Source organism: Pseudophryne corroboree, chromosome 2 (genome assembly GCF_028390025.1).
Source record: "Pseudophryne corroboree isolate aPseCor3 chromosome 2, aPseCor3.hap2, whole genome shotgun sequence".
Taxonomy (NCBI): domain Eukaryota; kingdom Metazoa; phylum Chordata; class Amphibia; order Anura; family Myobatrachidae; genus Pseudophryne; species Pseudophryne corroboree.
Window position 1 is genome coordinate 867,864,725 of NC_086445.1, and position 11,780 is coordinate 867,876,504.

Here is an 11,780-nt window from a genome sequence, read left to right on the forward strand (position 1 = left end):
TTTATTTTTATACCAGCTGTAATCCCTGACCTCTTTCTGGGTCTCTGCCATAGCCTCTTTTCTCCCCCCCCCCCCCCCCACCTCACACCTATACTCTAAAGCTGGGTACACACTGGAGCGATATGTACCCAGTAGATATGTCAAATCGGAATCTGGGTACACATTGAGCGATGTTAATGAAGGACGGAACGATCACTGTCCCGTCCTTCATTAGCATACATGTTGTCGCTAGCGATATTATCAGGATTGAGCTGCCGCACATCAACCCTGACGTCGCTAGTGGCAGCGGGCAACAGCATATCAGGTATACACATTGCCTGGTATGAGCGATACGCTGTTTGGATTTACTGGATCGGATGACAAATCGCATAGTGTGCAACCAGCTTGACACTTTCTCCCCACCACTTCTTCCTCCTTCACGGTCTATCTCTGCCACTTCAGATTCTCCTGAGCATCTGACACAGGTGGGAGGGGGTCAGAGGTCAAGTCAACTGTCATTACATTTTAATGTGCTGAGAAATTTTATAGCTATGGATACACACAATCTCCCAATTTTGTAAGCTTCTTAAAAACTGTTAGAAAATATTCTTTAAATCCCAGAAATTCAGTCTGTGACCTTTTAATCTCCTCAAATTAAAGGTAAAAATTTTACATTTACGTGGATTCATTTAGCAATTCAGTGGGTTTTTAGCATTATGACTTGAACTTTTTTCTTTTAAAACTATACAGTTTAAGATCGACAGGCTGTCTATAGGCAATCAGAAACAAACACGCAAAATTAAATCATCTGGAACTTGAATCATGTTAAATTGAATCACGTCACTAGAAATATCTTCTCCTGTATATTAACAGTATATAAACATGTAAAAATAAAAATGTATGCAAATATACTCACCTCATCGTAAAATATGCAAGCGTGCTTGCCAGACACATAGTTGCAGTGACCATAGTTTGTAAGGCACACGTCCATGTCAGCTCCTGCAATGAAAGGATGACACAAGCTTCTCAATGTCAGCAGCTACTTGCACACTTTTCAGACAGCACTACACTAACGGACAAAATGTTTAGAACACCACCATTCTTCAGTTAGTACTGAAATTGAAGCAATTCTATTCCAATAACTGGAACGGAACACAGGTAAGCAGTAAACTGAATATATATATACATACACACACACACACACACACATATTGATATATATGTATATATCAATCAGAAATGGTGGATAAGATACTTAAGAGCGACCAATGGTGTCAATTAATATTATATTAGGAGGTTATAATTTAAAAAATTTTTTAATCACAATAAAATTTGCACCAATAAAAGATCTAAAGCAAAACCACAGTAAAAATATTAAAAATTAGACGATCAGAGATAAAAAAAAAAAAGTCAATACAAAAATATCACCAACATGTATAAAAAAAAATTTCAAAATATATACGGTATAACATATGAGGACTCAATTTAGAAAAGATATAATATCGATTAATAAGACCAACTTTAGGTAAAAAATCAATATCTTAACTTAAGAGAAGGTAGGTATCCCCAACGCATTTCGTCCTATCTGGACTTCCTCAGGGGGCAGTGAGCAAGTGAGACAGCACAGGTATATATAAACATGTTAATGAGGAAGTGATCTCTACATCACTTCCTGTCAATTAGGAGCACCAAAAAGTAACATACTGAAATACTTTTAAAAAAAAGGCTATGACATGTTCTTTCCACTGCTTGGATTAGGCTAAGCAAAACTGCTATTGTATAAGTCTAATTTGAGCTCAGGGAAGCCTTATAAAGCTCCCTGAGCGTTGTTTATCCGGACTTCCTGTCCGGACAGTGGGTGACATCACGTCCGCCCCACTTCCGGCGTCATGGTTCCTACACCGAGCATGCGCCGGGTACGGACAACCCGGACCCACGGCGCATGCGCCCGCGAGCGGTGTCCGGATCTTAACACAGTCAGTTACCGTGTTTTCGTCCATTGCGCATGCGCCGGGTACGGACATCCCGTACCCATAGCGCATGCGCCCGCGAGCCGTATCCAATGTTCAATACATGGCCAGCATATGTTCCAAAAGGTTCCTGAGCGTCTGCAACACCTCCTCCAGGACTGATTCCACTAATAAGGGGAAGTTCTGTATATGGTTATGTTCATATCCATTCATTAATCGCATCAGATGATATCAAGGGGTTGGCATCCATTTTCTTGGAGCATGCTGCTTGCAGACACTTATTGCACACAGTCCCAGTGGCCATCTTAGGTAGGATATTTCTCAATGGGAAACACATAAAAAGAAAAATGAAGATAGGAGCAGGGTCATACAAAGGTTTCAGATGCAAAAATTGCCTTACATCATTATTAGTTATAATTTCATAGAGGATATTCCCTCAAAACAGATGGTGTCTAGTATATAAATAGCCTTAGACCCATAAACATAAGATATAAGCTGAGAATAGATATGTATGAATGTAAGGTGTAAAAAAATCAGAAATTCATTAAAAATACATAGACATTTAAAAAAAAAAAAATATACAATTTTTTTTTTGCATGAACAAAAATGAAGACAGACACAAATAAGAGAAAAAGAGGGGCTGGAGAATAGTAGTAATAAAGTTATAACAAAGTTTTAATGGAAAATGCCAGGAACGGAGTTTCTTTATGGCAGTACAAGAGATTGCATGTGTTCAAAGCTCATTTACATATCGCCCAAAACACCAGAAGCCCCTCTCGGGGAAGACATAGTAACACTCTCACATCCCATATTCCAGCCTACAGCACCCGGTCTTCCATGATGGTTCCCCATCTATGTACTGGCCGGGCCCAAACACTGCTTGGCTTCCAAGTTCGGGCGGAATTGGGCATTTCCAGTGTGGTATGGCTGTAATAGTGGTATAATATATGGGTCTGCAGGGTGCGACGGCGAGCAAAATGAAGTAGGTCACCCTGGTGAGATGGTTAAAAGTGCAATGTGCTTACGTCATAAAAATGGGGCTATTTCCTAGCCCTCGTTGAAGCCTTCAGGATGCAGAGTGTTCAATTCAAAAATCCAATACATCTCCCTCTTGGATAGGAGGTTGCCAAGGTCTCCACCTCTCTCGCCCAATGAGACAAGTTCGATGCCTTTGAAAGTCAGTTCCTCAGGGTCTGAATTGTGGCACATGTGGAAATGTTTAGAGACCGCATGGGATAGTACCTTGTTTTTAATATTCCTTACATGCTCCTGGATGCGGATCTTCAGGGGTCTCTTGGTTTTTCCTATATACTTCATTCCACATGAGCATTCCAGCATGTAAATCACCGAGACCGTGTTGCAGTTAATGAACCCCTTGATCTTGTACTCTCTGGACCCATCTGTATTCCTGAAAGTCTTCCTGTTGGGGTGCAGATAACGACACATATTGCAGCGACCACACTTGTAGCATCCGACACACTTGGGCATCCCTGGTATGATTTCTTTCTTCCTCAGCATGCTTGGTGCCACCAAGTCTTTGAGATTCTGTGATTTCCTGAATACCACCAACAGATCTTTGGGAAGAGACTCCTTTAGAACGGGATCCATTAGGAGGATGTTCCAATGTTTCTTAAGGGTTTTCTTGATGAGGTTACCATGTCTACTGTAGGTGGTGATGAATCTTACTACATCCTCCCCCTTTTCCTTCGTTTTGTACCTCAGAAGTTGTTGCCTCTCCAGATTTTTAGCTTTGTCATTTGCTTCTCCCAGGAGATGATTGGGATAGCCTTTTTCCTTGAATCGTTCAGTGTACACCTGTAATTGTTGATCACAGTCCTCAGGGTTTTTACAGTTGCGGGCAATTCTGGTAAACTGAGAAAAAGGGATATTGTTCTTCCATTGTTGACTGTGATTGCTTTTATAGTGGACGTAGCTATTCATATCTACTTTTTTGATGAAATTCTTGGAGATCACTTCATTGCCCTCATGCGACAGTACCAGATCCAAAAAGTCAATCTCTTTGATGTTTTCATTGGCGGTAAAGCGGAGATTCATCGAGTTGTTAGATAAATATGTAAAAAATTCATTAAAACTCGTCTTGTCACCATCCCATTAGCCTCTGCTACATAGGCCTCCCGGTCCATGATAACCAACTCCCCCCCTTTGTCAGCAGATTTTATAACGATATTGTTATTGGCCCGCAAATCCTTAATAGCTTTTATTTCTCTATTTATAAGATTCTTCTCTTTGATGGGTTCAATTTCAGTATCACATAAATCCCTCTTTACCAAATCATAAAAAATGCCCACGTTATGGCCCTTAAGACTCCAGAGGGTAGAATTTCGAAACAGGTTTCAATCTTGATTTTGATTGTTCATAGTTATGTATCACTGCATTTTCTTTAAGAAAATGCCTCTTGAGAGTCAGTTTCCTTACATACTTGTTTAGCTCAATGAAAACATCAAATCTATTCATACCTTTAGTGCATGGGTCTTCAACCTGTGGCCCTCCAGCTGCTGCGGAACTACACATCCCACCATGCCCTGCCACAGTTTTGCTATTAAGGCATGGTAAAACTGAGGCAGGGCATGCTGGGATGTGTAGTTCCGCAGCAGCTGGAGGGCCACAGGTTGAAGACCTATGCTTTAGTGGGTGCATAAGAAAGTCCTTTGCTCAATACTGCTGTTTCGCACTCTGATAGTGTGTGACTTGATAAATTAAATATTTCATTTGATGCCTCACCTACTACAGGTGTCGCCTTTTGTTTTTGTAGGTGTATATTCCTCCTGCCTCCTGAATTGAACACTCTGCATCCTGAAGGCTTCAACGAGGGCTATGAAATAGCCCCGTTTTTATGACTTAAGCACATTGCACTTTTAACCATCTCACCAGGGTGACCTACTTAATTTTGCTCGCCGTCGCACCTTGCAGACCCATATATTATACCACTATTACAGCCATACCACACTGGAAATGCCCAATTCCGCCCGAACTTGGAAGCCAAGCAGTGTTTGGGCCGGCCAGTACACAGATGGGGAACCATCATGGAAGACCGGGTGCTGTAGGCTGGAATATGGGATGTGAGAGTGTTACTATGTCTTCCCCGAGAGGGGCTTCTGGTGTTTTGGGCGATATGAAAACTAGCTTTGAACACATGCAATCTCTTGTACTGCCATAAAGAAACTCAGTTCCTGGCATTTTCCATTAAAACTTTGTTATAACTTTATTACTACTATTCTCCAGCCCCTCTTTTTCTCTTATTTGTGTCTGTCTTCATTTTTGTTCATGCAAAAAAAAAATTTGTATATTTTTTTATAAAAAAATGTCTATGTATTTTTAATGAATTTCTGATTTTTTTTTACACCTTACATTCATACATATCTATTCTCAGCTTATATCTTATGTTTATGGGTCTAAGGCTATTTATATACTAGACACCATCTGTTTTGAGGGAATATCCTCTATGAAATTATAACTAATAATGATGTAAGGCAATTTTTGCATCCGAAACCTTTGTATGACCCTGCTCCTATCTTCATTTTTCTTTTTATGTGTTTCCCATTGAGAAAGATCCTACCTAAGATGGCCACTGGGACTGTGTGCAATAAGTGTCTGCAAGCAGCATGCGCCAAGAAAATGGATGCCAACCCCTTGATATCATCTGATGCGATTAATGAATGGATATGAACATAACCATATACAGAACTTCCCCTTATTAGTGGAATCAGTCCTGGAGTAGGTGTTGCAGACGCTCAGGAACCTTTTGGAACATATGCTGGCCATGTATTGAACATTGGATACGGCTCGCGGGCGCATGCGCTGTGGGTTCGGGATGTCCGTACCCGGCGCATGCGCAATGGACGAAAACACGGTAACTGACTGTGTTAAGATCCGGACACCGCTCGCGGGCGCATGCGCCGTGGGTCCGGGTTGTCCGTACCCGGCGCATGCGCGGTGTAGGAACCATGACGCCGGAAGTGGGGCGGACGTGATGTCACCCACTGTCCAGACAGGAAGTCCGGATAAACAACACTCAGGGAGCTTTATAAGGCTTCCCTGAGCTCAAATTAGACTTATACAATAGCGGTTCTGCTTAGCCTAATCCAAGCAGTGGAAAGAACATGTCATAGCCTTTTTTTTAAAAGTATCAGTATGTTACTTTTTGGTGCTCCTAATTGACACGAAGTGATGTAGAGATCACTTCCTCATTAACGTGTATATATACCTGTGCTGTCCCACTTGCTCACTGCCCCCTGAGGAAGTACAGATAGGACGAAACGCGTTGGGGATACCTACCTTCTCTTAAGTTTAGATTGATTTTTTACCTAAAGTTGGTCTTATTAATCGATATTATCTCTTTTCTAAATTGAGTCCTCATATGTTATACCGTATATATTTTTTTTTTTTTTTTTTTTTTTTTTATACATGTTGGTGATATTTTTGTATTGACTTTTTTTTTATCTCTGATCGTCTAATTTTTAATATTTTTACTGTGGTTTTGCTTTATATCTTTTATTGGTGCAAATTTTATTGTGATTAAAAATTTTTTTTAAATTATAACCTCCTATTATAATATTAATTGACACCATTGGTCGCTCTTAAGTATCTTATCCACCATTTCTGAGATTACTTGTAAAACACCCTACCAGTGTTTTTTACTTAAGACGTGAGCTGACGCCCTAAATATATTAAAGGGAGTGTCCGTTTTAGGAGTGTTTTTAGTAATTCTGGTCCATATACTAGTACAAATTGTTATCGCTAATTGGCGCTGTTCAGCTTCCTCCTTTTCACACACACATATATATATATATATATATATATATATATATATATATATATATATATATATATATATATATATATACACATACATACATACATACATACATACATACATACACACACACATACGTACACACACACACACACACACACACACACACACACACACGTTTCCTGTAGTTCTTGACCAGGTTTGCACACACTGTAGCAGGGTATTCTGGCCAACTCTTCCATGCAGATCTTCACAGATTTTCTATTGGGTTGAGGTCTGGAGACTGGCTAGGCCACTTCAGGACCTTGAAATGCTTCTTACTGAGCCACTCCTTAGTTGCCCAGGCGGTGTTTGGGGTCATTGTCATGCTGGAAGACCCAGCCACGTTCCATCTTCAATGCTCTTACTGAGGGCAGGAGGTTTTTGCCCAAAATCTGACTATACATGGCCCCATTCATACTCTCCTTAATACGGATCAGTCGTCCTATCCCCTTTGCAGAAAAGCAGCCCCAAAGCATGATGTTGCCACCCCCATGCTTCACAGTGGGTATGGTGTTCGTGGGATGCCATTCATCATTCTTCTCCCTCCAAACACGGCGAGTGGAGATTATACCAAAAAGTTTGATTTTGCTCTCATCTGACCATATTACATTCTCCCAATCCTCCTCTGGACCATCCATATGGTCACTGGCAAACTTTAGACGGGCCTGGACATGTGCTGGCTTAAGCAGGGGGATCTTTCGGGCGCTGCATGATTTCAATCCATGACGACGTAGTGGGTTACGAATGGTAACCTTTGTGACTGTGGTCCGAGCTCTCTTGAGGTCATTGACCAGTTCCCCCCGTGTAGTTCTGGGCTGATTCCTCACCGTTCTCAAGATCATTGATACCCCCAGGAGGTGAGATCTTGCATGGAGCCCCAGGTCGAGGGAGATTGTTAGTGATCTTGTATTTCTTCCATTTTTTAATAACTAACTGCGCCAACAGTTGATTTCTTCTCACCAAGATGCTTGCCTGTTGTCGAGTAGCTCACAATTTTGTCCCTGGTGTCCTTAGACAGCTCTCTGGTCTTGGCCATGGTGGAGAGGTAGCAGTCTGACTGTTTGAGGGTGTGGACAGGTGTCTCTTATACAGATAACCAGTTGAAACAGGTGCCATTAATACTAACGAGTGGAGGATAGAAGAGCTTCTTAAAGAAGACTTAACAGGTCTGTGAGAGCCAGAAATCTTGCTACTTGGTAGGTGTCCAAATATTTAAGAATATACAAGTAAATTGTTTAAAAATCATACAATGTGATTTCCTTTTTTTTTTTTTTTTTCCTGATTCTTTCCTCTCACAGTTGAAGGGTACCTATGATAGAAATTACAGACCTCATCTTTTTAAGTGGGTCAACTTGCACATTCGGTGGCTGTCCAAAAACTTTTTTGCCCCACTGTATGTATGTATGTATGTATGTATGTATGTATGTATGTATGTATGTATGTATATATATATATACACATACATACATACACACACATATATATATATATATATATAAATAAGGTGAGTGGGGGCTTTTCAGAGATGTCTTCCTGGGCCATACAGGACTGCCAGTGAAGTGTTAAAGACAGGAATTTCTGAATTTTAAATCACACAGGGTTTGTGTACTTACGCAGTCAAGTAGCTGAAAGGATGGTTCCTCAGTGTGTGGGGTTTATTTACAAAGGTGTGCCTTGTAGAAGAATAGCACTCACCACTCCACACTATTAAAAGTGTTGCCCTCCAAAATTTTGGGTTTAAAAATGCTGAGAGGCCACAGGGCATAGAAACCCCTGTAACACCAAAGGAGGAATTGAATTGTTTCAACAGGTGCCTAAAGTAAGGCACCAAAGCAATTGAACTGTTGCTCCAATAAAGCGCCCATTACTTTACACATGCCCAGAAGCACCGGTTTCACTGACTATAGCGGCTAAGCCCATCTAAAGTCCAGATGAGGGCACCCAAACAGACTTTCGTACATTTCTTCTTGCCAGCTCAGGACGCTGCATGAATAAATGAGTCTACTGCAGCTAATGAACGCCCCACTGGAATAAGAACAGAGTTTTCAGTCGAATGCCCATTAGTTAAAGCGCTTGGCAACACAACTGAATCCCTCCCCATCAACTGTCAAACGTGGAGGAGGAAGCGTGATGGTCTAGGGGTCATTTTCTGGATCCAAAGTTGGTGATTTGCACGCTGTAGCAAAAGGGCCAACACAGCATTTTAGAACCATGCAATACCCGCTGGTTTACACCTTATGACCAAAACCATACCTCCAGGCTTTGGGACAACTACCTTTTTAGGAAAAGAACAAGCTGGTAGGCTTCAAACTATAGAATGGCCAGCACAGTCTCCACATTTAATTAGCATCAAGCCAGATTATGCCAAGACATTAAACCGCACAAAATGCAACAAACACCGGGAAAAGTAGGATTTAAATTACCCACCGGTAAATCCTTTTCTCGTAGTCCATAAGGGATATTGAGGAGATTAGTACGATGAGTATAGACGGGGTCCAAAGGAGCCGGTGCACTTTAAATTTCTTTACTGGGTGTGCTGGCTCCTCCCCTCTATGCTCCCTCCCACAGGCAGTTATAGGTAAAACAGTGCCCGAAGGGAAAGGACATATGAGAGACAAGGAACATGACAACAAAGAGTGGTGAGATTTAACACCAGCACACTATGAACATATAACAACCAGCAACGGTTGGTAACAGCAGCAGCAACAGCTGAACAGGTAATCACATAACCGAGAACCTACAGAAAAGGCAACGCACTGAGGTGGGCGCCCAATATCCCTTATGGCCTACGAGAAAAGGATTTACCGGTAGGAAAATAAAATCCTATTTTCTCTAGCATCCATAAGGGATATTGGAGAGATTAGTACGATGGGGGCATCCCACAGCTTCCAGTACAGGCGGAAATGTGCGGAGACTGCTGCAGCACCGCCTGCCCAAACTGGGTATCCTCTTTGGCCAGGGTATCAAACTTGTAGAACTTCACAAAGGTGTTCTTCCCCGACCAAGTAGCAGCTCGGCATAGTTGCAAGGCCGAGAATCCTCGGGCAGCCGCCCAGGAAGAGCCCACAGATCTTGTAGCGTGGGCTTTCAGAGACAGGAACAGTAAAGGCTGCAGATACATAGGCCTGTTGGATAGTAAGCCTAAGGCAACCAGCAATGGACTGCTTCGAAGCAGGACAACCCTTCTTCTGCGCATCAGAGCATGAACAAGGAATCAGTCTTTCTGATCCAAGCCGTCCACTTGACATAGATCTTTAAGGCTTGCACAACATCAAATGCCTCCGGAGGAGCAAAAGTGCCAGAACTGGACGGAACCACAATAGGATGAGTCAGGCGAAACGCAGAGCCAACCTTCGGCAGGAACTGCTGCCTAATCCTGAGCTCTGTCCTCGTAAAAGACCAAGTATGGACTTTTACACGATAAGGCCCCCAATTCTAGCAGAAGCCAGGGCCAGTAACATCACTGTCTTCCACGTGAGGTACTTGTCTTCTACCATCATCAGAGGCTGAAACCAGGAGGACTGTAGAAATTCCAACACCACATTCAAATCCCAGGGCACCGTAGGCGGCACAAAAGGAGGTTATATGTGGAGTACCCCTTGCAAGAAGGTCTGAACTTCTGGCAACAGTGCTAATTTCTTCTGGAAGAAAATGGAGAGCTGAAAGCTGGACCTTAATGGAACCCAGATGCAAGCCCTTATCCACACCCGCCTGCAGAAAACGTAGGAAACGTCCCAAGTGAAACTTTGCAGGTGGATACGTGCGTTCCCTCGCATCAAGAGACATATACCTTCTCCAGATATGATGAAAGTGTTTTGACGTCACAGGTTTCCTGGCCTGAACAATGGTAGCAATAACCTTTTTGAAAAGGCCCTTTTGAGCTAGGATGTTCCGCTCAACCTCCATGCCGTCAAACGAAGTCTCTTTAAGTCCGGGTAGACGAACGGTCCTTGTTGAAGATCGCTTCTTAGTGGTAGAGGCCAAGGGTCTGCGACGGACATGTCCAGAATCTCCGTGTACCATGCCCTCCGAGGCCAATCTGGGGCAATCAGAATTGCCCGGACTCCCTGATTTTATTCGCATGAGCACCCTTGGGAGCAACAGAATCGGAGGAAACCGGTAGACCAGCCAGTAAGGCCAAGGCGATGTCAGTGCGTCCACTGCCCTCGCCTGAGGGTCCCTGGTTCGAGAGCAATACTAGTGAAGCTTCTTGTTGAGACAAGAAGCCATCAAGTCTATCTGCGGGCAGCCCCACCGGTGGGTGTACTGCTGAAACACCTGAGGGTGGAGTCCTCACTCTCCAGGGTGGAGGTCGTGACGACTCAGGAAGTCCGCTTCCCAGTTGTCCACTCCCGGAATGAAGATTGCGGACATTGCTCTTGCATTTCTTTCTGCCCATAGGAGTATCTTTGACACCTCTCGCATGCAGGCTCTGCTTTTTGTCCCTCCTTGCCGATTGATGTATGCCACTGCAGCGGCGTTGTCCGACTGAACTTGGATTGCGTGATTCGCAAGCAGAGGAGAGGCCTGAAGCAGACCACTGTAGATTGCCGAAGTTCCAGAATGTTGATTGGAAGGAGGGCCTCGTGGGCTGACCACCTGCCCTGGAACTGCGCCCCTTGGGTGACAGCACCCAATCCTCGCAGACTCGCATCCGTCGTGAGGAGGGTCCAATCCTGAGTCCCGAAACTATGGCCTTCCAGGAGATTGGAGGACTGCAGCCACCAGAAGGAGGGAAAACCTGGCCTGAGGTGACAGCCGAAACATCCGGTACATCTATAGATGAGATTCAATTGAAATGTTCTGGCATGGAACCTCCCATATTGGATCGCCTCGTAGGAGGCGACCATCTTCCCCAACAGTCTGATGCAAAGAAGGATGGATACATGAGCAGTTCGGAGCACCATCTCTTGAAGTGTTCTCGCCTTGTCCTCTGGGAGGAAAACCTTCTGGGCCACCATATCCAGTAACATTTCCCAAGAACAGGAGCCACTGAGTCGGTTCCAGGTGGGACT

At 43.3% G+C, this 11,780-nt stretch overlaps 1 protein-coding gene and 1 pseudogene across 4 annotated transcripts in view; both read right to left on the reverse strand.

Moving 5' to 3' along the window:
• PHF12 (PHD finger protein 12) overlaps positions 1-11,780 on the reverse strand; it is a 252,771-nt gene that overhangs the window by 46,669 nt on the left and 194,322 nt on the right. For all 4 annotated transcript variants that reach the window (XR_010241510.1, XM_063955905.1, XM_063955904.1 and 1 more), the window contains one exon: positions 896-978. Coding sequence is in view for 3 of the 4 variants with exons in the window: in XM_063955905.1 (XP_063811975.1) it covers positions 896-978 (83 nt within the window). In the remaining variant the exon portion in view is untranslated. The remainder of the gene's footprint in view (positions 1-895; positions 979-11,780) is intronic.
• On the reverse strand, positions 2,765-2,884 carry LOC135052289 (5S ribosomal RNA; annotated as a pseudogene).